Source organism: Giraffa tippelskirchi, chromosome 4 (genome assembly GCF_054371585.1).
Source record: "Giraffa tippelskirchi isolate mGirTip1 chromosome 4, T2T-mGirTip1v1.2.pri, whole genome shotgun sequence".
Classification (NCBI taxonomy): Eukaryota; Metazoa; Chordata; class Mammalia; order Artiodactyla; family Giraffidae; genus Giraffa; species Giraffa tippelskirchi.
Window position 1 is genome coordinate 162,720,285 of NC_137278.1, and position 26,536 is coordinate 162,746,820.

Genomic DNA, 26,536 nt, shown 5'->3' on the forward strand with positions numbered 1-26,536 from the left:
TCCATCTAGTCAAAGCTATTTTCCAGTAGTCATGTATGGATATGAGAGTCGGACTATAAAGAAAGCTGAGTGCCAAAGAATTGATGCTTTTGAACTATGGTGTTGGAGAGGACTCTTGAGAGTCCCTTGGAGTGCAAGGAGATCCAGCCAGTCCATCCTAAAGGAAATCAGTCCTGAATATTCATTGGAAGGACTGATGTTGAAGCTGAAACTCCAGTACTTTGGCCACCTGATGCAAAGAACTGATTGAAAAGACCTTGATGCTGGGAAAGATTGAAGGCAGGAGGAGAAGGGGACGACAGAGGATGAGATGGTTGGATGGCATCACCGACTCAATGGACATGAATGTGAGTAAGCTCTGGGAGCTGGTGATGGACAGGGAAGCCTGGAGTGCTGTAGTCCATGGGGTCGCAAAGAGTCGGACACAACTGAGTGATTGCTGAACTGAAAACTTGAACATTAAGAAAGATCTGCACAAATGGAGAAGTTTAACTACATTCATGGGTAGGAAGATTTAGTATCTTAAGTTGCTAGTTCTTCCCCAGTTGGAAACCTGTGGTTAAATACAAATCTGAGCAAAATCCCAAAGGAGTTCTTCATATTATCCCAACAAGCTGATTCTAAAATTTATCTGGAAGATAGTAAGTCAAAAATAACCATGATACTCTTAAAAAAGGAGAATAGGGTGAGGGGCTTGCCCTGTCAGATAATGAAAAATAAGACAAAAAGTGCTATCTAGAGAGGGATGATGTGATAAAAATTAAGAACTACTTACAAGAAGACGCAACTGGGATGTGGTATGTACCTTGTACTGACAAAGGATTAATAGTACCAGGCTATATAACAAATACCTATAATCAACGAAGATAATACTGTTGAAAAAGTGGCAAAATATAGAAATAGGCATTGCAGAAGAAATATAAGTGGCCCTTTAACCCAGTTAGCAAACATGGCTATAACAGGTCTTGAATATTAAAGTACTTAAGTATTGGTTAGTAAGTCATTATCTTGAGACCACCTTGTGGTGGCACTCATGAACTTAAAAACTGCCACCTTGGCTCTATGAGTCCCTAGACACCATTGTCTCCCCACACCAGAAATTAAAGGACTAAAACCTGTACTAGTAGGGTTTTAGTATCAGCTATGTCTACTAGTTACTTTTTTTGAGTCACTCCTGTATTAACCTTGTTAATACAATTAGGAAAATGCAGATTAACATGTGAATGAAACTCCATTTTGAACCCTTCAGATTAACAAGGCTGACAATACCAAATGTTGGCAAGCATGGTGGAAGAAAGGGAACTTTTTTTATAAAACGCTTTGGAAAACAGTCTGGTATTATCTTATTCAACCATATGGTATCTTTTGCCTCTCTACACTTGATGTATTAAACAGAAGCAATATTCTTTAGTATCCAATACATTTGGAAGGGTAGGGGAAGGAAAAATCATCCTAATTTAACTCATATTTATTTGTCTTTCTGACAGCTTCCTAAAACTCATTGTTTTACAGATAAGGAATCTCATCTCAGGTTAAATAATCTACCTAAGGGTGACACAGGTGGAACGTGGCAGAGTCAAGATTAAACCTGGGACTGAAAGCCCATGCTCTTTATGGTGACGGGGTTAGAATATTACAGCATATGGCATAGGAATCAAATGTTCAAACATTCATGAACTTCACAATTTGTGTTGTGATGTAGTTTGTATCTTAAACAGGAGTGCTCACACTTCCAAGGTGTTTGTAATATCCCAAAAGGATAAACATGGGGCATCCTGGAAAGCAGACCCAATTCTAAGTGATTTAAAGTGTAGGTATTTGCTTTTATAAAAAATTTCTAAATCAAAAAAGTTATTAATACGAAAGGCAAAGTCAGGAAAAATAAATATCTCAAGTATATTCAGCATGGCTTTGTTTTAATCAATATTTAATCATTTTAATCAGTATTTAATCAATATTTATTCCAGTAAATATTTATTGAGAGCCCAGTACCAAGTATGTTCCAGGTGCACCACACTAGATGCAAGGGATTCTAACAGTAAATAAGGTATGGTCCCTGCCCTCAAGGAGCTTACATTTCCACAATTTAAAGTGCATCTCAGGTATTCTGATAATAGAATTCCACTCTCAATTTCTCTTTTTAAATTTAATCACATGACACAGCACAACTACCAAACAGAATTATAAAATAGAATGTTAGTGCTGAAAGAAACCTTTGATACTATTTGTACAAAAAGAAAAACCAAACAGAAACTGGAGTGGCCCTTTGCGCCTAGAACTCATATGCTCTGATTTCAAGTTTGGTCCTTCTCAGGCTTCTCATGAAACAAGACTCAGTAGATTTTTATAAATATAAACATTCAACCTCCTGTAACATACCTGTACAGCTGTTTCCTGCTAGACAAGGACCTCCTCGTTTATACCAGGTTAACATCAGTGTATGCTCTATTTATCCCATCCTATTCTTTGTGGCAAACCAGAGGGATCAGGATCATCCAAGTGCGGGCCTTTGCTACCAAGGCTATTTGTCAGGCAGCATTTGCCTGCCAGGGTTGCCCCTCCCCATACTTCTATTTTCACAGTGTTCCTGAACCACTGGGGAGTGCTTATCCATTTGGGTACAAGTCTAACACTAGATATGCGCCACTGACCAGAAAGGGACCCAAGTATAAAGGGCTGATGTACTATTTTCCTAGCTGACAAACATACAGCCTACCATTTTTAACAACATGAACATACTCTGAGGTGCCATAATGTGCCAGGCACCATATTGGACATTAAGGATATGAATATGAAAAAGACAGTTTGCCCATTAGGAGTGCCTTGCAAACTATGACATGATGTCAGTTATATGCTTTTAGTACTATTGGGTACACTGGGAACATGTGCTCCTTGGAAGAAGGCCTGAAAAAAATTGCTCCCAATTTTAGTAATTACTAAGGTCTCTATTTCTGTCTCACTGTAGACTGGATTGTTTGTAAAGTTCCTTTTAAAAGTCCATTAGGAAATAATTGTTTTTGATAGTCTAGCAGCACTAAGCCTAATTTTTAAAATCAGGAATACTTAGTTTCTCTCCCTTTACAATCAATAAGATTTTGACTTTTCACCATTCAAAGTTACATGTTCAATTACAGGTAGATAGAAGGAACCAAAGGCAGTAAAAACATCCTTTACAATGCTTCTTAAAATAAGTCTTGTTTTCAAAAAATTTCCTTTAATGTGAAATTTTGTTTCATGTGTTGTGAATTCAATCAAATAAAACCATTTAGGACTATTTCTACTACCTCTTCTAGTATGGAAAAATTTATAGACATTATTTTGAATGTACTATGTCTACTTTTATTAGCTTAATTTTACACAAGGAATTAAATTGTGTTGTCAACGTTGGCACTTCCAGGAATTTATAGTATAGCTCATGGGACAAGCTTCTGACCCTGAAATCTCACTGTAAGCCCTGTTCCCACCTCCCTTGCAGGTGACTTTAGTCAAGCCCGTCTATCAGCATTTTGGGTCCATGTCCATAAAAATGAAGATGTAAAAATGATGTCCTAGCTACATGGCAGGATTCCTGTACAAATTGAGTAGGTCCAAATCTGAACAAAATTTCCAAACAACTATAAATACTATAAAATAATAATTACAGATAAGTCAGTGAAGTTAGCCACCAAAATAATTATTTCATGCCTATAACCAAAAGCTTTTAAATGAAACAGCTTAGATAAAGTGGTCATTAAGCAAATGAAGACTATAATTACCCATGCTAGGTTCTTGGCCTGCTCTATTGAGCCTCATCTTTGGAAAAACCTAATTCATTTTAGAGGGAAAAATCTGAGTTAAGATATTCATTAGTGTTAATACAAACAAGATGCAACCACTAATTTAAAAATCGGAGGGTTTTTTCCTCATTAAGAGTACATTCTTTAATAGGACTGTATCTGAATAAGAATTGCATACAAATAGAATATATACCTTAACACAAGATAACAAGGAAGGAATATTTTACATTATATAGGGCTGACATTCAGTTGGTTCAATCACAATGAGTTACCCTTCCAACCAAATACTTAGTTTTAATATGTATTACAAATGTTCCAGTCAGTTCGGTATATGCCGACAATCAGACAGCTTTAACATTTAGTAGTGTGGGAGCACACTTAACTTTTTCCAAAGGGATATGTGATGTGGTCTTCGTTTCAAAGGAGCAAAAGTGACTGAATTACTGTCTGCTCTTTAATGTTTCAACTAACCTGTGAAGAGAAAATGAACAGTTTCATAAAATTAACTTCAAATTTTCAGGTATAGAGAATGGTCATTTATAATATAAATTTCACACTGAAGATGAATTCCAAAGCACTTTAAATGAGGAAGGTTAAGATGGTTATATTAGAAGAATGAGGTTATGGACTCAATTTCCACAAGGGTGTATTTTAGCTCTTTTTGTCAATGCTTTGAATGAAAAATCAAAAACAACCAAATAGCCACTTTCCAGGCTGCTACCTACTATAGCCAGGCCAGATGTGGATAATTCAGAGATGAAAACTAGCCTCAGTCCTCAAGATGATAATTTAATGAACAGATGCACAAACCGCAACTACAAGACAGTGTAGCAAGTACTATTATATCACTGATCTCTGACAAGGACATCTATGTGTGTGGTAAGGCAGTGGGCCTGGAGATAGGGAAGGCTCTTGAGAAGCAGAGAGCCTCAACCTAAGTCCTGAAGGATAAGGAACTGGAGGGTGAGGTGAGTAAGGGAAAAAGCTAGAAATATAGCAGAGAGGTGGTTTACCTAACTATAATTAGTACGTGTGGCTAAAACAAAAGCAGATGGAAGACAAGGGTGGAGGAACTTAATATGATAAACTGCAAAGTAATCCGATTTCATCCTTAAGACCAAAGGGAAATTATAAATGCACGTACACACAAATCCACAAATGGCTTCTGGAAACATGATACTGACCATTCCATTGCCTCATCAAGGCCAGTGCCTTTGGTTGCTGAAGTTTTGAATATTTGCCATTTTCGGTCCTTCAAGGCAGGTAACCCAAGTGAATTTGCCATTTCTGAGGGAGTCATTGCCTGTTCCATGTCCTGCTTATTTGCAAACACCACTAAAATGGCTTTTCTCAGCTCTTCTTCCTAAATAAAATAAAAAAATATTTCCTCTAATCAATTTGCAATCATTTCTTCCTAAATGCCAAAAAAAAAATCTGTTATTTTAAAAGCATATTTCCTAACTCCTTTTTATATTTCTTTACTCCATTTAGAAGTTTTGTGTACAAAGGTAAAACAAGTTGGTTTTGTGTCTGTAAGTTTTAATAAAATAGTACTGATTCAACCTCCACATGTACTTTATATCACTAATAAATAAACATTGATTGAATCAATTAAAAGTTAATTCCTAAAGAATGAATACAATTTTTAGTTTTCTATGGAGAAAGATACACAAGTCAAATCCTAATACCACAAATAACCTAACAACAATCCAATACAATTTGAGAATTGTGAACTGAAGTTAATAATCCATTTCTGTTATGCCATACTTTATATAATAAAAATCTATTATACCATGTGAATTACAGCTAAATAAAGCTTATATTTTAAAAATATGTTATACTCGAGGCAGTTAACCAGTCCCTTAAAATTCCTTATACTTTGAATTTGGTCTAAGAAACTCTTATGATAAATGTGATGCTATGTTGTTTAAAAAAAAAATTTTAGGCAAAATTTTAAAACTTTAGGTTGAAATTTATAAATCGGAAGCTACTAAGAAGTTAATCATTCAAGAACTCAGAAGTCCAAAATATTCTAAGTTGTGCTTGTAACTAGGAATCAAGTTGCCTAGAACTTATATTTAAACATTCAATAATTAAGTAATTCAGAATCATAGTTTTAGTGGGAAAAGGAAACCTATACATCTAATTTTCTCAAGCAAAGGCAATTTCATTATTAAGTTAATCATTAGTACATTTGAGAAGCTTATTTAACAATTTTAAAATCTTTTAGATGACTACTTAATGCACCCTCTAAATTCAGTTAGCTTATCAGTATCTTACAAACCTCAGTAAATATAATGTATTGGGTTCTTGCTGCTGCTGCTGCTGCTGCTGCTGCTAAGTCGCTTCAGTCGTGTCCGACTCTGTGCGACCCCATAAACGGCAGCCCACCAGGCTCTGCCATCCCTGGGATTCTCCAGGCCAAGAACACTGGAGTGGGTTGCCATTGCCTTCTCCAATGTATGAAAGTGAAAACTGAAAGTGAAGTCGCTCAGTCGTGTCCGACTCTTCGAGACCCCATGGACTGCAGCCTACCAGGCTCCTCCATCCATGGGATTTTCCAGGCAAGAGTACTGGAGTGGGGTGCCATTGCCTTCTCCGATTGGGTTCTTAGTTAAGAGCTATTATACACTGTTCCACACATCAGGGGTACAAGGTAAATGTGAAGAACACTTTAGGGTGGGAAGCATACATAAGTAAACAAATATGTTTAAAATAATGGAAAGAAATGGTAAGTAGTTACAAAGAATAAAGTAAGATAAAGGGTTAGAAGATAACTGAGACCTCCTCTCTGAGGAAGAAACATGTGAGGTAAAACATGTCAAAAAGACAGCCACACAAAGATTTGGGGAAAGAGAATTCCAAGCAGGAGAAGCAAGTGCAAAACCCTAAACCAGGTGTCAGGTACACAAACTCAGTGAGCAAAGAAAAGAAATATCGGTATGGCTGAGGTACTGTAAACACAGGGAAGAGTTAAAAAATGATAAAGCTGGGAGAGGTAAACAGGGGCCAGAACTGTGCCAGAAATCCAGATTTCTCTGAATTTCAATGTTTCTAAAACAAATATACTTTATTATTTATATACTTATATAATAAATCTGCTTCCATACGCTAATTTATACAGCCAGAAATAAAGACATTAAAAAAACAATCACTTCACAGGAGTGACTTAGAAGAGTCACTTCAGTTTAGAAAGGATTTAGCTCTGAATTTTCTGGAAATTAAGGGATCTAGTTTAAAGGAAGTTATAGACTGGAATTTTTTTTTGCCTTCAACTCTCTCCCAACAGTATTTTTGGAATAGAAAGTAATTTGCATAAAAGAAAATGATACTAAAGACATGGGTGTGGGGGAGACCCCTGCTTTCCTTTTAATTATTTCTGCATGAGACAATAAATAATAAAAAGAGCAAGCAAATATAAATGACTTACCCACATTTTAATAAAGTTTTCTTACCTCCAACATAGCAACTAACTCTGATTTGGAAATGCCAATTCGGTCTCGGTCACAACTGTCTACTACATAAATGACTGCATCTGTGTTTGAATAATAACATCTCCAGTATGGCCTAAAGAAAATTCAGAAAGGGAGAATATATTATTATTTGAAAGATGAAACTGATAGGTTAATTTATATGCTAGGACTTGGCTATGGTGGGGTGAAGGGTGTTACTTGCCAATCCTTTCCCACCCACATCAGTATCAATGCCATAATGGTTGTTTCTGATGGACATGTATCATATCCCTCAGATAGGCATGGGTAGAAAGAATATTGATAAAACATAGGATCAAGGAGCTTCAGAATGAGTTTAGACTACAGGCTGAGAAGAATCTATAAAATCACTAAAGGTACTGATGAAAAAATGTTTCATACAGACCTGATCATGTATCTTATAAATCTTTAACTAGAAACTCCTTAAGAGAAATGGGTTCTTTAAAAATAATTTTAGTAACAGAGTTTAAATTGACCACTGAAGACAAGAAGTAGAAATGGCTAAAATTAACAAATGACTCCAAAGTGGTTCAAGAAATAACATGAGTTAAAGGGCAGTAGGATGCTCGGGGAATGCATCCAGTCCTCAATGGTGGGCCCAAAAGGCATCGTCATGAAATCCAAAACAGTCTGTCTCACAGAGGAAGGGACTGACAAGAATTAACTAGAGGATTCTTTTTATTTAAAAACTACTGAAGTAATCAGGTCTTGAGACTTTCATGGAAAAAATTTTCATCTAAGTGATATAGGAAAAACTGACTTCTGTAGATTTTAATTCTTTAGTTAAAAATCATTAATTCTCAGATCTTAATTGAGAGAATAAGGTGGTTTTACCTCATTTTAAACTAGGTGGCTCCCATTACATTACAAAAGAAGACACATTTTGGTTTACTGCTGTTAACCCTAAAAGAGCAATAAAGATCCCAATACTACAAAATGGTCTGGCTCTTGTACCATACCTGATGCTTGTCTGTCCTCCCAAATCCCAGACTTGGAATTTAAGGTTCTTGTATGTTACTGTCTCAACATTAAATCCAATGGCTGAAAGAGAAAGCAAATTAATAGTATATGTAGACTAATACATTCTGTCTTCAAGGTGTCCAGTCTGAGTTTCAGCAATTAGTGGTAATTGTTGAATCACATTATTAGTTCAAATATTATTCCATTTACGACAGTTATGTTGTGCTATACATACACTCCCCCCCGGCCCCGCAAAATAAGCAAGATCAACCACGCTTTCAGGGTATATAAGAACCCCCAGACACCTCTGCAATTAGACAATTCTTAGCTGAATGGAAATCCTATTATGTTAAAAGTTGGCATACAAAAGCGTTCAGAAAGTTATACTTAGAAAGGACAGTTGTAAACATATTACAAAAAGTGGAATTTTGGTAGGTAGCTAATAGGACAAAAGCCTAGATTCTAAACTTCAGTAAGGCACAGCAATGGCTGTATACCTCTTTATGGAGGCTGAGTTCACTAAGGCAGGGAATCTCACAGACCCTCTGAAGACTTCCTCAAGAGCTCATCCACAGTAAGGTCATAGCTAGAAGGTCAAAGGGGAGGAGTCTCAACTCCTTTCCCTGCCATCCTTCTTAGGTGGAGCTTGCCATCACATGCCTAAGGCAAGATACTATTATTTTCAATGAAAGGAATCCAGAGGAGGTGGAGAGGATGCTGAAAAAACTTCAGAGCTATACATATAAAAATTACTAAGATTTTATAAATTTTAAAAAAATCAAAGTAAAATATGACTTACAGCTATAATTGGACAATTAATTTTTTAGATTTAAGTTTATACTGGTAAACAATGCTTAAGAGTATATATGGCAAGTATAAAAAAATTACTATAGCAAATCTGAGTGAGAAAGTAAAAAGCAAGTTCATGATGTCTCCCTTAGAATTAGGTAGCAGTGTAATCACCATCTTCAACCTCAATTACAAATGTTGTTTATTTGCAGAGGAGAAGAACATGGTATAAACCACATTTGCTGAAATGCAATCCACTGAGCTGCGGGTACTGCAGGGGCCACCATGACTCAACTGCAGCAAAGATGGGCTATTTGAGAACCAAAAACCAAAGAAACTGAAATTTCTTGAAGGTGGTAGCAAGAAGTAACAGATGACATGGTTCGAAAAGTTCTTTCATAAAAGCTAGACTTTTCTTTTTACTCTGGAAATTTAAATAGTACTAAATAGAAATACCTTGAGCGACAGTGTAACTTAAAGACATAAGTATTCTTGAGCAAACTTTACAAACTATTAAACTTAGTTTAAGTATACTAATCTTCAGGGAAAAAAAATGAAAATAGTATAAGTAACAGAACAGTCTTCTTATGTAGTAAATTAGGACTATTGAAGAATATTTTTCTAAGATATTAATTGATTTAAAGGTGTTACTTTTCTTGATATTTTTAAGTTCCAGATTAATTCAACACTTAGTCTCTTCAACTCAGATCTTTAAAAATAATCAATAGGATTACTAAAAAAAAACCAAAAAACTAATATTGATCAAATAATAACAAGTACAGAAAAAAAAACCACTACACATGTAATGATATAACTTAGTATCGACATACTAATAATTCTTTACTCATATTTACAAAGTATTTTATATACTTAATTCATTTTCCTTATTCATTGGCTTTATTTTCAAAGCCAATGAATATTTATTATCTTCATTTTATCAATAAAGATACTGGCTCGCAATGTTATTATGTGGCTTAACTCGACCCAAGTTTTAAAACAGCTCTAAACAGCAGAACCCAGCCATGCACTGGGGTTCATAAATTACACCAAACTGTCCGTAAATTTATGAAAAAAATGTTATCAATATTATGCTCATAGAAGTCTACAAATCTTATTAATTACACTACATATGTATTCAGAAATAAAGTTTTTTTTTCCAATGGAAAACAAAAGCCCCTATAATTAGTTTATCATACCAACACTTACTAGGAATAGTAGTCACGACTTCTCCAACCTGTAATCTGTACAAAATTGTAGTTTTTCCTGCTCCATCTAATCCCAAAATTAAAATCCTCATTTCCCGAGTTCCAAACAGACTGGAAAAAATGCTTGAGAAAAAGCCACCTTAGAAAATAACAAAAATGTATTTCAATATCATTTCAAGAACTAGATCCACAAAACATTTAATCTTGCTCTTTAAAAGCTACACTAAATTCAATAACATTGTAATATTTTCCTCCATTCATAGGCGCATTACTTCCAATGAAATACATCATTCAACATCAAACTAGTAATTACTGATTGTTACCATGTCCTGGATACTATGTTAGGCAGGCACAGAAGATATATTCAAAAATAAGAGAAATATGACTCCCCTCATGGAGCTCACTTTCTAAACAAGAGAATATGGATATCTTAACATGATATCCTCATTACCCCTAGAAATTAAAGGGCAAATTAGAATGATAGTGGGACAATGAAGTCCTTGAACACGAAAAGCAATTATTATTGTTGTACAACAGCAGTACCATAAGTACCTTCAATCACTGAGAATTCTCTGTAAGGAATGTAACTTGCAAAGAAATTGAGACAGAAGTCAAAAGTAACAAAAATTATTTTTGATGGAAAACATTTAAAAAAATAATAATAAAGCTACATTCAACATATCATGAACTATTACCAGAAAGCTTCCTATACACAAAGTATTGTGTAATATAAAAGCACTTGTGAACAGAGAACAGAATGGTTGTTACCAGATGCTGGGAGAGTGGGGAAAATGAGACAGTGTTAGTCAAAGGGTATACACTTTCATTAGAAGATTCATTCTGGAGATCTAATGAACATCATGGTAACTACATTTAATTAATAACATACTGTACACTTGACAGGAGCAAGCAATGGCAACCCACTCCAGTACTCTTGCTTGGAAAATCCCATGGACGGAGGAGCCTGGTAGGCTACAGTCCATGGGGTCGCTAAGAGTCGGACATGACTGAGCGACTTCATTTTCACTTTTCACTTTCATGCACTGGAGAAGGAAATGGCAACCCACTCCAATGTTCTTGCCTGGAGAATCCCAGGGACTGGGGAGCCTGGTGGGCTGCCGTCTATGGGGTCGCACAGAGTCGGACACGACTGAAGCGACTTAGTAGCAGCAGCAGCAGCTGTATGCTTGAGATTTGCTAAGACAGCAGATCTCCAAGTGTTCTCATCACACACACAAAAAGGGTAACTGTAAGGTGATGGACGTGTTAATCAGCTTGAATGTGGTAATCATTTCACAATGCATACATATATCAAAATATCGTGCTGTACACCTTAAATATACACAATTTTTGTCATTCATACTTCAATACAGCTGAAAAAAAGTTAAAATTTAAAATCATCCTCTGTCTCAGCAGGGCCTCCCAGTAATAGATTAAATTATTGATGTGTGTTTAAATAAAATAACCCCTACGAGGGACAGAGGTGGAAATTCAGACTCTTTGTTATTTCTACAATCAAACAAGAAGCTCTTTTAAAATAAGTTCTTTCTTTAATGATTACCCCTCCCCACCCAATAAAAGCACTTTGGCCCTTTCTTACCAAAAGACATTTGGAAAGATTAGAAAAAAGTTACACTAACAGTATAAAAAAGTTGACAACAGAAATGATGCTCACAAACAAAACCTGGTTATTTTACAAAGAAATGACAAAATTACTCATTTTCACTATATTAATTCTTCCAATCCATGAACACGGTATATTTCTCCATCTGTTTGTGTCCTCTTTGATTTCTTTCATCAGTGTTTTATAGTTTTCTATATATAAGTCTTTTGTTTCTTTAGGTAGATATATTCTTAACTGTTTTATTCTTTTCGTTGCAATGGTGAATGGAATTGTTTCCTTAATTTCTCTTTCTGTTTTCTCATTGTTAGTGTATAGGAATGCAAGGGATTTCTGTGCATTAATTTTCTATCCTGCAACTTTACTATATTCATTGATTAACTCTAGTAATTTTCTGGTAGAATCTTTAGGGTTTTCTATGTAGAAGATCATGTCATCTGCAAACAGTGAGAATTTTACTTCTTCTTTTCCTATCTGGATTCCTTCTATTTCTTTTTCTGCTCTGATCGCTGTGGCCAAAACTTCCAAAACTATGTTGAATAGTAGTGGTGAGAGTGGGCACCCTTGCCTTGTTCCTGACATTAGGGAAAATGCTTCCAATTTTTCACCATTGAGGATAATGTTTGCTGTGGGTTTGTCATATATAGCTTTTATTATGTAGAGGTATGTTCCCTCTATTCCTGCAGAAGTGACAAAATTAAAAACTACAAGTCTGGAAAAATGAATCCACCATGGGCTAGAGAACCCTGGAAGTTTGTAACATAAGGAGTGTGATTTGACAAAATCCTTTCTTACAGGTTAAAAAGAGCCAGTAGGAAAAAAACTGAAAGGGTTATGCAAAAAGACAAGAAGGCGCTTCTGATGTTTCAGAGCAAGATGGAAACTCCCCAGAAAATTGCTGAGGTATTTAAATAACCCAAAGAATTTGCATCACTTGGGAGAGTTGTGAACAAGTTAAAAAATCTGCACATTCATTTGGGCTCCAGTGGGGAGCGAAGCTGTAGCTGATGCTTATGACAACAATGTAGATCTCTCAATTAGCACTCCAAAAATTGAGCTTAAAACGTCATCACTGACCAGTAATACCTTCCCTGCCCACTTTCCCCTCCACGTTCCTCTCTTACAGGAAAAGTTACAGGCAAGAAGATAAATGCCGTGTTGGCAATAAAACATTACCAGCAACACCTTTTGGATTTTAAACTGACCCCGTCCCAGCGACCAGGGAGAGAGTATCAAGCTGCCACTACAAGGTCAGAGCTCATCTTTCACCCAAGAAACCTTAGCGAACTTGCGACTGACACGTTGCCAAGCTTCGCAGACCAACTCCGTCCAGCAAGTGGCGCTGGGTCCGAGGAGGTAAGGGAAAAGTTCACCGACCCGCGGTGACCCACCCCTGACGCCGCGGGGAGACAGGAAGCGAAGGTTCGAGGCAGCGTCCACGCACACTGGTGAAAAGCCAAGGTGAGTGAAGTCCTCAGCAACCAGCTCCCTGAGACGCTGGTTACTCTGGGCTTCCCAGGCCTGTCCCTCTGTTCCTCCTCTCCCCAACCCCAGTCCCCTCGGCCTCGGCCTCGGCCTCAGTGCGCCCAGGCTCCCTTCTCAGATCTCTCACCCATGATGAACCGCCTGTCCGCCCTCGTCGACTGTCAGAGACTGGCCCCGACCTCGGCAGCGACTCCTATTCGAGTCTCGGCGCCGCCACCTCCCCTCGCCTAGGCCTGCCTTCCGGCTCCGGCTCGGACCCTTGGCTCCCAGACAGTTTCTTTGGAAGCTTGGTCAGCCAGCAACTTCCACGTCGGACCTCCAGGCAGGGGCGGGAGCGAGGGGCCGCCGCGGCTGCGCGCTGTAAACCGAGGCCTGAGCGTCCGCGTCGTCACTTTCGACGCAAGTCCCCGGCAAATAGGGTGTAGATATTGTGGAAGCCACGAGAGAAAAAAAAGATTCAAGGACTCCGAGTTGCTCTTGCTGCTGTTTCCTTGGACAAGAAGGGTTTCTGAAGTAAGGAAATTCGAATTTTTATTTTAACTTCTGACACAAAGAAGTGACGAATCCGCCAACCAGGAATGAGCGTCTGGCCTGGATGCGGCTGTCTGACTGGACGCTGGCGCAGGTTGCGGCGTCGCAGAAATTCCTGGTCCAGAAGCACTCTGCGGAGTTTACCTGATTTTGCCCCGTTCCTTTCTCGGATCAGGAAATAGAACTACATAGTAATAATAGGAAGAGCCCTGCGCCACCATTGCGGAGCAGCCTTACAGTGAGGCCGCTATCGAGATTTTAGGCGTCGCAGTGGTCTGTAGGGTCAGCGTTAGAGGCCCTCCTTTCTTCCACCTGTACCTTTCCTGATACTAAAGTCATTACTCTAGGAAAGGTATGTATCTTTGAGGCAGCGTCATTTTTCAAAATGCAGTCCTTCTTGTTAATATTGTTAATATTTTATTATCCTGTTAATATGTTAATATCCTTCTTGTTAATATTGACCTGGTATCGCAGTCCCTGCTTACTAAAAAGGAACATTTGAGGAAGCAGAATTACAGCAGCACGCTAGAATTAAAGCTAGATACTTAGATTGTAAGTCAGTGGAATTCTGTTCTTGAGACAAGCGTGTAGAATTGACGTCACCTCTTTCAAGTCTTTACTCAGATTTTATTTAAAATTGCAACCTACCCTACATCCCCCTTATCCTGATTTTTAATAGAACTTACCAGTTAACATAATTTACTTACTTATCTTGCTTATCTGTCTACTTTCTCTCGCTAGACTGTTACATCTATGAATGCAAGTATTTTTATTTTGTTTGCTCGTTTGTTCTTATACTTGGGCACTAAATCTTCCCTTGTAGCTCAGTTGGTAAAGAATCTGCCTGCAGTGCTGGAGACCTGAGTTCAATTCCTGGGTTGGGAAGATCCCCTGGACAAGGAAATAGCAACCCACTCCAGTATTCTTGCCTGGAGAATCCCATGGACAGAGGAGCCTGGCAGGCTGTAGTTCATGGGGTCGCAAGAGTCAGACACAACTTAGTGACTAAACCACCACCACATAAACATTTGTTAACTTAAACATATGCAGCATTATTAAATTTGTTTCCTAAAATAGGCTTATCTAAACCACCTGTCCTAATTTGATGAGAGGCCAAACGTCTTCTAGAAAGTTATGTTTGAAGAGAAACCACCAGATGGTAGTATTGCCTCAGGCCAGTTCTCAGCAGAATGAGATCAGTTGGTCTAATTGATTTAATCCCTTTCAAATGTTATGGTACAATAATAATTTGTTAAATTTTAAAATGTGAACGCTTTAATGTAGTCCAAGCAAGGAAAACAATTCCAAAATTTTGACTGTAAAGCCACAATAAGATGGAGTAAGTTTAAAATTTTAAAGCTAGAAGGAACTTCAGTTCCACCTATCTCAGTCACAGATGAAGTGGAAAAGAGCTAAGCGATAGAGCTAGAACATCTACTGTGATCATTTGACTTCCAGACCTAAAGTAACTGCATTATGATGCCTCCTATAACTGTACGTTTGGTAAATTGATTTGCAAACTACCATACTGTAGTTTTCTGTAGTTTCCGAAGTTAGAAACTTAAGATTTAAGTGTGTTCCATTGCTAGTGAAAGTTACATTCTTTGCTTAGATTTTATTCCAAGCAGAATAAAATTCCAAGTAGAATGAAGCAGAACCTATGAAATATAATAAATATAAAAGTATAGTAAATATAAGCTTCAGAAGGGCTTCTCATACTGTACATTTATAATTGTCTTTTAAACTAAGCAACATTTTGATATCATAACTAGATGTGTGATTTTCATATATTAGATATGTGTTATGTTTCAAATGTTTCTTTGCAATAATATGTACTTTGTCAGAGAATTTCTCGCTAGACTATATGGTCTTTTTTTTGAGAAATCATTCACATACAATAGCATCATTTTTTAAGTGTTCAATTCAGTGGCTTTTCATATATTCATGAAGTTTGCAGCTATCACCACTATGAAATCCCAGAATATTTTCATCACCCCAAACAGAAATTCTATACCCATTAAGCAATAACTCCCCACTGCTCCCCCCGAGGAAACTGCCCTGGTTGGTTCCCTCAAACCAACATTTGAGGGTTCTTATTTCACCACTTCCTCACCAACACTTATTTTTGACTTTTAACTTATAGCCATCCTATAGGTATGGAATGGTATCTCATTGTGGATTTGATTTGAATTTTCCTGGTGACTAATGATGTTGAACATCTTTTCATGTGCTTATTGGCTATGTGTTTATCTTCTTTGGAGAAATGTCTACTCAAATCCCTTACCTAGTTTTTAATGAATTATTTGTCACCTTATTGTTGAGTTGTAAAAGTTCTCTATATATTTTGGAAACTAGACCTTTATCAAATATATGATTTACAAGTACTTTCTCCAGTTCTGTGAATTGTATTTTCCCTTTGTTGATGTATCCTTTAATGCAGAAACTTAAAATCTGATGAAGCCCAATTTATGTATTTTTATTTTTCAGCTTGTGCTCTCTGTGTCACATCTAAAAAACTATTGCCTAATCCAGGCTCACATCGATTTACACCTGTATTCTAAGAGTTTTGTAGACTTGGCTTTTACATTTATGTCTCTGATCCATTTTTAATTGTTTTTTGTAATTTATGAGGTAGGAGTCCAGATTCATTTTTTTACATGTGAATATTCAGCTGTTCCAACACCATTGTTGAAACTGATTTTTCCATTAAATGGTCATGTCACTCTGTTGAAAACCAGTTGACCATAAATGTACAGATTTGTGGACTTTTCAGTTATTTGTGGACTTTTCAGTTCTAGTCCAGGGATGTTTATGTCTGTTCTCATGTATTCTTCTCATACAATACCATCATGTAGCTTTGTATTAGATTTTGAAATCAGAAGTATGAATTCTTTAACTTTGTTCTTTTTCAAGATTGTCTTGGCTATTCTAGATCCTTTGCATTTCCATATGAATTTTAGGACCAGTTTGTTAATGCAAAGAAAGGCAATTAGAATTTCAGTAAGGATTGCACTAACTCTATAGGTTAATTTGAGAAATTTTGCCATCATAATAGTGAGTCTTCCCCATTCACAAACGTAGGATGTTTTTCCATTTATTAGGGTCATCTTCACTTGTTTTCAGCAATATTTTATAGTTCTCAGTGTACAGGTCTTACACTTCTTTGGTTAAACTTATTCCTGAATATTTTGAGCTTTTTTGAGTCTAAGGGTTCTTAACCTGGCATCATACAAATCCATAGATAGACTTGTGGGAGACTGTAAACCTACTGAAATTATCTCTAGAATTTTCTCTCCCTGTGTACATGCATTTTTTCCCAGAAAGACAACCTAGCACTTCCATCATACTCTCATTTGATACACAATTTCAAAATACTCTTGAGAGAATAGTTACAAAGAACACCCATGCACTTAACACCCATCTGTAATAATCAATTTATGGCCATACTTCAGACTCACTCTTGCTTCATAATTATCCCTACTAGTTGCACCCACTCTCCCCACACCCACACACTAAATTCTTTGTAACGAGGCTGCTTACATTTGGACCTGTCAGCTGTGGCTAGGGGAACAGTTCAGTTCCGTCCAGTCACTCAGTCATGTCCAACTCTTTGCAACCTCTGAACTGCAGCATGCCAGGCCTCCCTGTCCATCACCAGCTCCCGGATTTTACTTGAACTCATGTCCATTGAGTCAGTGATGCCATCTAACCATCTCATCCTCTGTCGTCCCCTTCTCCTCCTGCCTTTAATTTTTCCCAGCATTCAGGGTCTTTTCAAATGAGTCAGTTCTTCCCATCAGATGGCCAAAGTAGTGGCGTTTCAGGTTCAGCATCAGTCCTTCCAATGAATATTCAGGACTGATTTCCTTTAGGATGGACTGGTTGGATCTCCTTGCTGTCCAAGGGACTCTCAAGAGTCTTCTCCAATACCACAGTTGAAAAGCATCAATTCTTCGGCGCTCAGAACAGTTCCCACTGGAAAATCATATTTGCTTTCATATGTACCATATGCATGAATAAGGGTGCAGGAATGGGGAAGTTATAGAAGCTGGACACAATAGGTATTCACTGTAGTTCTTTTCTAATACCAGCATTTGTCGTTTTGGGGTGGATGTGGCTGGCATTAGATACAGTATTAATGGCTCTTCCTAAACTATGTCTTGCTGTGATTGTCCTCTGTTCCACAGGACACAACACAAGCCCCAGTAGCACAGGGTCTGTGGTCTCTTTTATAGACTGCCCTCTTGACCAACCCTACCCCTTCCTACTTTCCCCTTTTCCCCAAGGGCAAGGCTGGCTTGTCTCTCTATCAAACTTATTATACCAGAAGTGAGAGCTTTTGTCTCATTGCTTTATTTCCTCTCAAATCTCATTATAGAATGGGGGATATTTCCTATTTTGAAATTCTTGCCAGCTGGAGAAACTTGGGATAAGGAACAGTTTTATTTTCTGACCCAAGAAGTCTAGGCTCTCTGTATTTCCTCCAAATTCTTACAAACTGAAAAGCTCTCTAGTGCCTTTCTCTCTTCCCATACCTTATCATACTTAGGTCTAAGAAGCCAGATGACCCTATCAATATTCTTCCTGGAAATATATCAGTTCAGCAAGTTCGTTTATCTCTATTTCAAGTTACCACAGGCAGCATTTTTATTCACTGTTCCACAACTGTTTACCACAGTTCACTCTTTTCCAAGCCTTCGTTAATATTTTCTCACCACCTTTCTATCCTTTCCTAAAATAATTTTTGCCAGTCCTCCAGCTCTCACTAACAGCCTCTTCGTTTTTCCAGCCTCTGCTCACAGTATGGTTCCTAAGTCAATGCATGTACATGGGAAAATGCAATTTTTGTGTACCCTATCTCTCTGGTACCAATTTCTAGGTCAGTTATCTATTGCTGTGTAACAAACTGCTTTAAAATGTAGGGACTTAAACCAGCAGTAAGTATTATTTATCACAGTCATATGGATTGGCTAAGCAATTCTTTTTCTGAGGTTATTCATGCAGCTATATGCAGCTGGTACATTGGCTGAGTTGGTTGACTTCTCTCTGCGTGTGGTGGTTCATCTTCACAGAGGCTGGACTGATCTTGACATGGCTGTGACAGTGCCATAGTCCTAGGTATAGACCTAACAGAAATGGATGCACATGTGCACCAAGTGACATGTACAAAAACATTTATGTAGTATTATTCATAAAAAATAAAAAACTAAACAACCCAAGTGTCTGTCAGCAGTAGAAGAATTCATAAATTGCCACGTATTTACATAATGAAAATCTATATAACAAAAATGAAAGAACTAGAGTTGTATACTGGAGAAATCTCATAAACACATTACTGAGCAAAAGCAGCAGACACCAAAGAAAGCATACTATATATGATTCTATGGATATAAATTCAAAATCAGGCAAAGCTATCATGACTGAACTATAACGTTAATTTTTGGAAAGGAGAAATGGGGTAGGCGGAAGCATGAGGAAAGTTTATGGAATGTTTAGATATTCTCTTTCTTGACCTGACTTGTTTGCTTCTCTAATAATTCACTGAGTAGCATATTTATATTTTGTGTGTTTTCCTGTCTATGTGTTATATTTTAAAAATAATTTGGTTCGATGCATGATACAGGGTGCTTGGGGCTGGTGCACCAGGATGACCTGGAGGGATGGGATGGGGAGGGAGGTGGGAAGGGGATTCTGGAAGGGGAACACATGTGGATTACAATAGCATGTAATCATGTTACCATCCACCCATGGTGGATTCATGTCAATGTATGGCAAAACCAATACAATACTGTAAAGTTAAAAAATAGATAAATAAACTAATTTAAAAGAAACAAAAATAATTTGAAGGAAGCACATTAGGATGACATTCACCTATCTAATTGGTAAAATTTTTAAGTAGTTCCCTGTGGGAAAATTGTCACTCTCATCCACAGTGCATTTACCATTAGGCAGGATCTACATGCAAAATTTTAAATATACATACCCCTGACCAAAATGTCACTTTTAGAAATTAATATACATATGCTTGCACATTTGCACAGCCACATTTGTACTATGCTGTGCTTGCAAATGCATGACATTCTGAACATTTACACAAGAAACCCTTAAGAATGGTTGTTCTGCACAGAAGACTACAGACTTGAAGTGCAGGGAGACATTTTTTTATTGTATACCCTTTGTACTGTTTCAATTTGATACCATGTACATGGATTACTCTTTTAATAAAAGTAAACTAGCTGACTTTTTTTTGTTTGTTTTTACTTGTCCAAGGTCATCTAGTTAAAAGTGATAGAGTCTAGATTTAAGTCCTACTCTTATCTAACACCAAAGCCCATACCATCAGCTGTAACTCTGAATTTCCTTGTGTGGAGTCTCAGTTTTCTCCCCTATAAAGTGAATGTATTTGTCTACATTGCAAGGGTCTCTCTGGAAACCAACATGGAAGCTCCATTATATGAACTGAATCAACACCACAGGTGTGTAGGAGAGATCTACCGCTGAGTCATGGCCAGTGCTCAGGAATCACCCCAGGACACTCCATCTACCAAGTCTACCACAATAAGACTCAGTCCCTACCAAATGAGAATACCACGCAGAAGTTGGTAGTTGGAATAGTCAATAAATCTTGCCAGAAGCTGGAGGAGAGCAAGAGCATAATAGTTAAATATAGCATGAAATCTGCATGTTAAAATTAAATTGCACAATTAACTTTTAAGAAATTTAAGTCACTCAGCTGTGCATTGACTATAATAACCATTGATACAGTTGTTCACATTTTGTAGGATACAAGACAGCTGTGGTTTCCGAAGTTAGCTAACACATTTAAAAAGTGAACACAGGTGAAATGTACTAGAGTAGGACTTTGCAAATGGAATTTAAAGAAAAACTTGCTATTGTAATTTTTTTTGCTGTTACAGTTGCACTAGCAGGAAAAGGAAATAAAGTGATGTTAGTGAACATAATAGTTGTGATTGAGATCACTGAACTAGCTTGTGTTCTCAGCTAAGAAAGCAAAGTTTGAAGATTTATTTTAAAATAAATAAAATGTAATTAACCTGCAACAGACAACTTCAAGATGCACAATCAATCCTATTTACTGTCCAGTGATTCAAATGATCTGTTTGTTAGGAAGAAAAAACACCTGATCAGTCATTTCTCCAGCCCTGTTTTTCTCTTAAGCTCCAGTTCTGAACCTCCCACTCCTTACTAGAAAGTTCTCTTTGAACATGCGTTTAAGATTCACATATCTAAAATTGAACATATCTGTCTCCCAGCTAAAAAGTAAAACAAACAAACCCCCCAAAATATGGTTCACTCTCTCCACTTTCCTGTTTCTCTGATCCAAATTCTATCTCACCCTACCACCTCTGAGTTAATGAAGACTTGCTTCTTCTCTGACCTTCCATCAAATTCACAGGAACCAAACCTTATTTATTCCTCCTTTACTTCCTACTCTTAGATGGTAGCCACTTAATTGATCCATCTCTCTTTCTCCCCAATCCCAAATACACTTGAATACCATCATTTTGCATATACTAGGCACTCAGTAAATGTTAACTGGATAAATCATTAATTTCTCTATTATAAATCTTTAAAACTCATTTTCACAATGATACTTATAATTGTTGGTTACTTAGTTTTCCATAAGACTGCTAAGTCACTTCAGTCGTGTCCGACCCTGTACGACCCCATAGACGGCAGCCAACCAGGTTCCCTGTCCCTGGGATTCTCCAGGCAAGAACACTGGAGTGGGTTGCCATTGCCTTCTCCAATGCATGAAAGTGAAGTCGCTCAGTCGTGTCCGACTCTTTGCGACCCCATGGACTGCAGCCTACGAGGCTCCTCCGTCCATGGGAGTTTCCAGGCAAGGGTACTGGAGTGGGGTGCCATTGCCTTCTACAGATTCCATAAGACTGTGAGCTCCTTAAGGACAGGGCTTTTCTTATTCTCTGTATCCCCAGTGCTATCACAATGGAGTTCAATAAATGTTGATTGAATTCATGAGTGGATGAGACCTGAGTTTCTTAGCTTGGCAGTCAAATACTTTCACAATCATATCTGACTTACTTCCTCTCTCCAAACTAGGCAGACATTGTGGAATTGAGAGGGAAACTCATCATTTTCAGGAATGGCTAGATTTTTGTGTTTTCATCAGGGAAGTCATCCAATTGCTCTGGAGTTCAGATTCCTCTGCGAAATGAAGAATCTGTACACTGGAGCTTCTCAGACTTTAATATAGATACAGAGCGCTCAAAGACCTTGAAGATGTGGAATTAGGTTCTGGTTCTGTAGATCTACAAGTTCCCGGGGGATGCTAATGCTACTGGTCCACAAACCACCCTTAAGTTCTATGCTTTGTGACCTATTTATTATCTTCAGGACATGCCTTTTGCCTTATTAATACTATAATGTTTTATATATTGCTTCTTGTCCCTGGGATACTTCCTCCATTTATTTCCCCCTATTTGAATCCAACCCATCTTTTTCCTGCTCTTTGTGCTGGGCAAAGCCTTCCCTGGCTAACCTAGTGTTCCTGCTCCCAATGTGTTTTTTTTTTTTTTTATCTATTAGAGTATCCATTTTTGGTACTTGGAGTTTGAAACCATTATCTACAAGCAATTAATGATTATCACTGTGTATGTGCAAGTACACAGTTATATACTTCTTTTTCTTTGTAAATACACAATAAAGTGTTGTTGAATGACTGAATGACTCACTTCATTATTATCCCAAAGATAAATCAAACGCTTTATGTGTCTATACTGTCATTTTCCAGAACATGGAGGAAAGAGGCAATGTGGAATTTCCCCATAATTTGATCTATTCAAAAATTAATGATATTAAAATCCCTGAAATGAGTTTATAAAATTTTCTCTTTAGTATTTGAAACAATGAAATTTGCTACTGCTGTTTCTGTCCCAACTTCCAAAACCAAAAACACATAGTTTGTATGAGAACTTTGGCATTATAGAGAATAAAAGATTGGCCCTATAGCATATGAATTAGTATCATAGCATGATTTTAAACAACACGCTTTATACCAAATACCATGTTGCATATCAAATAATGAAGTGAACTCCCTGCCTGGTGAAAAACAAACTTTATTATTGATATAGAGAAGTTGTTTTAAATTTTAAAGTTAAAATAAGGAAGTTCTTTGAATATTGCCTAACTCACTATTGTGGGAAAAAAGAAGCATTCCAGAACATACCACCCTATTTTGCATTTCTATTGAACAGTTTTTTTTAACCAATTTGCAATATTTGCTTTATAAAATAAGCCTTAACTCAAATATCAATTTATCATTTTGACAAGAGAAAAGAGCTATGTTGTATATTATCAAATTCATGACCAGACAGGTGTTTTGATTGTAAATTATTAAACTGTAAAAATCTCTTGGTAAACTATGAGACAACAATTCCACAAATGTAAAGCGTTTAATCGTTATTATGCATAATTTATAACATTTTTACAAAATGCTAGAAAATAGGAGCTAAATGAGTACACCTGTTAAAAGTACTGTGTCACCTGAATAGGAGATACAAAGCAAAATGACTCTTGGTAGATTTTAGTCATTTAAATCTGTTTCTTCTATTTAAACTCTGAAGGATTTTCATTCTTAATTTAGTTTCTGGTGGCAACGTCTCTTCACAAAATGAATAACAAAGTGAAAATTCTCAGAAAACAGACATTAATGCTGATTTTTAATTACCTTTATTTTATTTAGCTCTCTAGCTTTTGATAAAATATTTATAGGAAGAGATTATTTTTAGCTCCCACTTTACAAAGCTTTCTGTCACCTCATAACCTGAGTTCATCAGAATGGAGTAACACAGGATATAGAATCAGTAGAGACCAGAAAAGCTTAAGCAGACATGGTATTTTTGTAGAACTGTTAGATCCAGAAGAGCCTCAGAGATCATCTGGGTCAGTCTCCTTGTTTTGCAAGTGGGGCCAGTGTGGCCTTGAGGTTGCCCAGCTCATTAGTTACAGTCAGGCTTGGACTATTCTCTTTCTCTCTGTTCCCTGGTTCTATCCACCTTGTTAAGTGACACATGGGAAAACTAGGAATAGTGAGAGCATCCAGAAAGACAAGTCAATAACACAGGTAATACAGTCTCTTCTAAACTGACTGGGAAGCCCTGCCATTTAATCCACATCCAAAACTTCAACCAGTGACTGGAAATTACTAGATTATTAATTACACAATGGAATGTCTCTAAAGTGTTTTATTATCGATATTTGTCACTGGATGTCCACATTTTTCAAACAGGAAAACAGATGTTGACTTCCCACAAATCCTCACTGCTGTGTGCCCTTCATTTTCACCATGCATTTTCTAATAATGCTTATCAAATGCTTACTTTGGGTCAGCCAATATGCTAACCCCTTCAAGTGCATTACTTCATGTAGTCCTCATTAACAACCACATAAAGTAGGTATGATTATTCTCCCACATTTCAAAGGCAAAGAAACTGAAGCTTAGACAATTTAAGTTACCCAAGGTGCATAGCTAGTAAGTGGCAGATCTAAGATTGAATCTCAAGCTGTTTGATGTTAGAGCCAGACCTCTTAAGCAGTATTGCTATGTTCTGTTCTGGGAAAGAAACCAGCCTACCCAAAATAAGAAAGTTCCTTATTAAAAAAAAACAATAATAATATATATGTATGTGTGTGTATATATACATATATATACACATATAGAGTCGGACCTGACTTAGTGGCTGAACATATATGTGTAACTGAAAATATTTCTCATATATATGAAAACTGAAAATGTTTACATATTATTTGCTAAATGGTATGTTCTTTTCCTTTTATTTAGGCTAGATAGTAATAGCCAATATGAGAAAGTTCAGACTAACTTTTCAGTCATTTTTAATTTAAATTTTATTTTTTTGCAGTGTATAGTTTTTAAAAGTTATATGTATATAAGATATGTGATAATATATATATGTAGATATGTTTGAAAAAGAAATTCAAATATAAAAATGTCTCTCTCTCCCCAGATTTCCACACCTAGAGTCACCTTCTCAGAATTAATCACTACAAACTAAAGAGCCTTTTGATGAAAGTGGAAGAGGAGAGTGAAAAAGCTGGCTTAAAACTCAACATTAAAAAAAATAAGATCATGGCATCCGGTCCCATCACTTCATGGCAAATAGATGGTAAACAATGGAAAAAGTGACAGACTTTGTTTTCTCGGGCTCCAAAATCACTGTACATGGTGACTGCAGCCGTGAAATTAAAAGACACTTGCTCCTTGGAAGAAAAGCTATGACAAACCTAGACAGCCTATTAAAAAGCAGAGACATTGCCAACAAAGGTCTGTCTAATCAAAGCTATGATTTTTCCAGTAGTCATGTATGGATGTGAGAGTTGGACTACAAAGAAAGCTGAGCACCAAAGAATTGATGCTTTTGAACTGTGGTGTTGGAGAAGACTCTTGAGAGTTCCTTGGACTGCAAGGAGATCAAACCAGTCCTAAAGGAAATCAATCCTGAATATTCATTGGAAGGACTGATGCTGAAGCTGAAGCTCCAATGCTTTGGCCACCTGATGCAAAGAACTGACTCATTGGAAAAGACCCTGATGCTGGGAAAGATTGAAGGCAGAAGGAGAAGGGGACGACAGAGGTTGAGATGGTTGGATGGCATCACCAACTTGATGGACATGAGTGTGAGCAAGCTCCGGGAGTTGGTGATGGACAGGGAAGCCTGGCATGCTGCAGTCCATGGGGTCGCAAAGAGTCAAACATGACTGAGAGGCTGAACTGAGTGGTCTTGTGTATCCTTCCAATGTCTTCTATGCATTATATGTATATTTCCTTTATTATCAATGGTAGCATAACATTTACATTGTTCTGTACCTTTTTACACTTAATATATCTTGGCCTCTACTCAATACTCTGTAATGACCTATGTGAGAAAAGAATCTAGAAAAGAGTGGGTGTGTATATGTATAACTGATTTGCTTTGCTGTACAGCAGAAAGTAGCCCAACATTGTAAATCAACTATACTCCAATAAAAAAATTTTAAAACAATGTATCTTGGAGAATATTCTGTATCAATACACAGAGATTTACTTCCTTCTCTTTAACACTGGCAAAATATTCTGTTGGGGAGACATGGAGGAATAAAGTGAAATGAAAAGTTGGAACTGAGTAACAGTAATAAAGAGCATCTCTTAGGTTCTACGTTCTAGATGTGACTAGAAGATTCCTAGGCCCCCTGCAAAGTCCACAGATCTGTCCTCTCAACCTCCAGTTAATGGGAATAGATACAGGTGGGTACTGGTGCCATCATACAGGGAGTTCACACTGTGCTCTTGTAAGTAGATTTTGTAAAGACAGAGCTCTCTGCAGGTGGTCTCTTTGTCTTGTTACTAACCCCAAACCCCCACACTCTACTCATCTCTGGCCTAAGAACACATTTCAGATCTTTTTGACCACACAATACCTCACCTAATCTGTTGATTCTTTCTGTAGATCGAAGAAGTAGAAATGAAGAATAAATAATTAACAGATGACCGGATCTCTTCCCTAGCTTCCCCTACAGTAACCTCATCAACAAACTGTGTGAACAAGAGAGCATCTAAAAGTCGACAAGCCTGCAAACAGTGGGGGATGGTGATGACTCTGACCGCCCCATCTCAATGATTAACTGAGATTATTTCCC

General features: G+C 37.2%; 1 protein-coding gene and 1 long non-coding RNA gene across 4 annotated transcripts; one reads left to right on the plus strand and one right to left on the minus strand.

The window, feature by feature from the left end:
- Window positions 1-1,899: 1,899 nt before the first annotated feature.
- On the minus strand, window positions 1,900-13,657 carry ARL1 (ARF like GTPase 1). Of its 3 annotated transcripts, none has more exons than XM_081595484.1 (6): window positions 13,455-13,657; window positions 10,223-10,360; window positions 8,227-8,308; window positions 7,232-7,343; window positions 4,961-5,139; window positions 1,900-4,247 (listed from the first exon to the last, which is right to left on the minus strand). In XM_081595484.1, the coding sequence occupies exons 1-6, from the start codon at window positions 13,456-13,458 to the stop codon at window positions 4,217-4,219; spliced, it is 546 nt and encodes a 181-aa protein (XP_081451610.1). In that variant the 5' UTR covers window positions 13,459-13,657; the 3' UTR covers window positions 1,900-4,216. The 3 variants fall into 3 exon arrangements, with proteins under 3 accessions (XP_081451610.1, XP_081451611.1, XP_081451613.1); XM_081595485.1 differs by having other exon boundaries at window positions 1,900-4,242; window positions 4,957-5,139; XM_081595487.1 differs by having other exon boundaries at window positions 4,957-5,139.
- On the plus strand, window positions 13,238-25,902 carry LOC145546997 (uncharacterized). Its single transcript, XR_014083441.1, has 2 exons — window positions 13,238-13,303; window positions 24,868-25,902. It is a non-coding gene; the product is annotated as an uncharacterized LOC145546997 (long non-coding RNA).
- The last annotated feature ends 634 nt before the right edge of the window (window positions 25,903-26,536 follow it).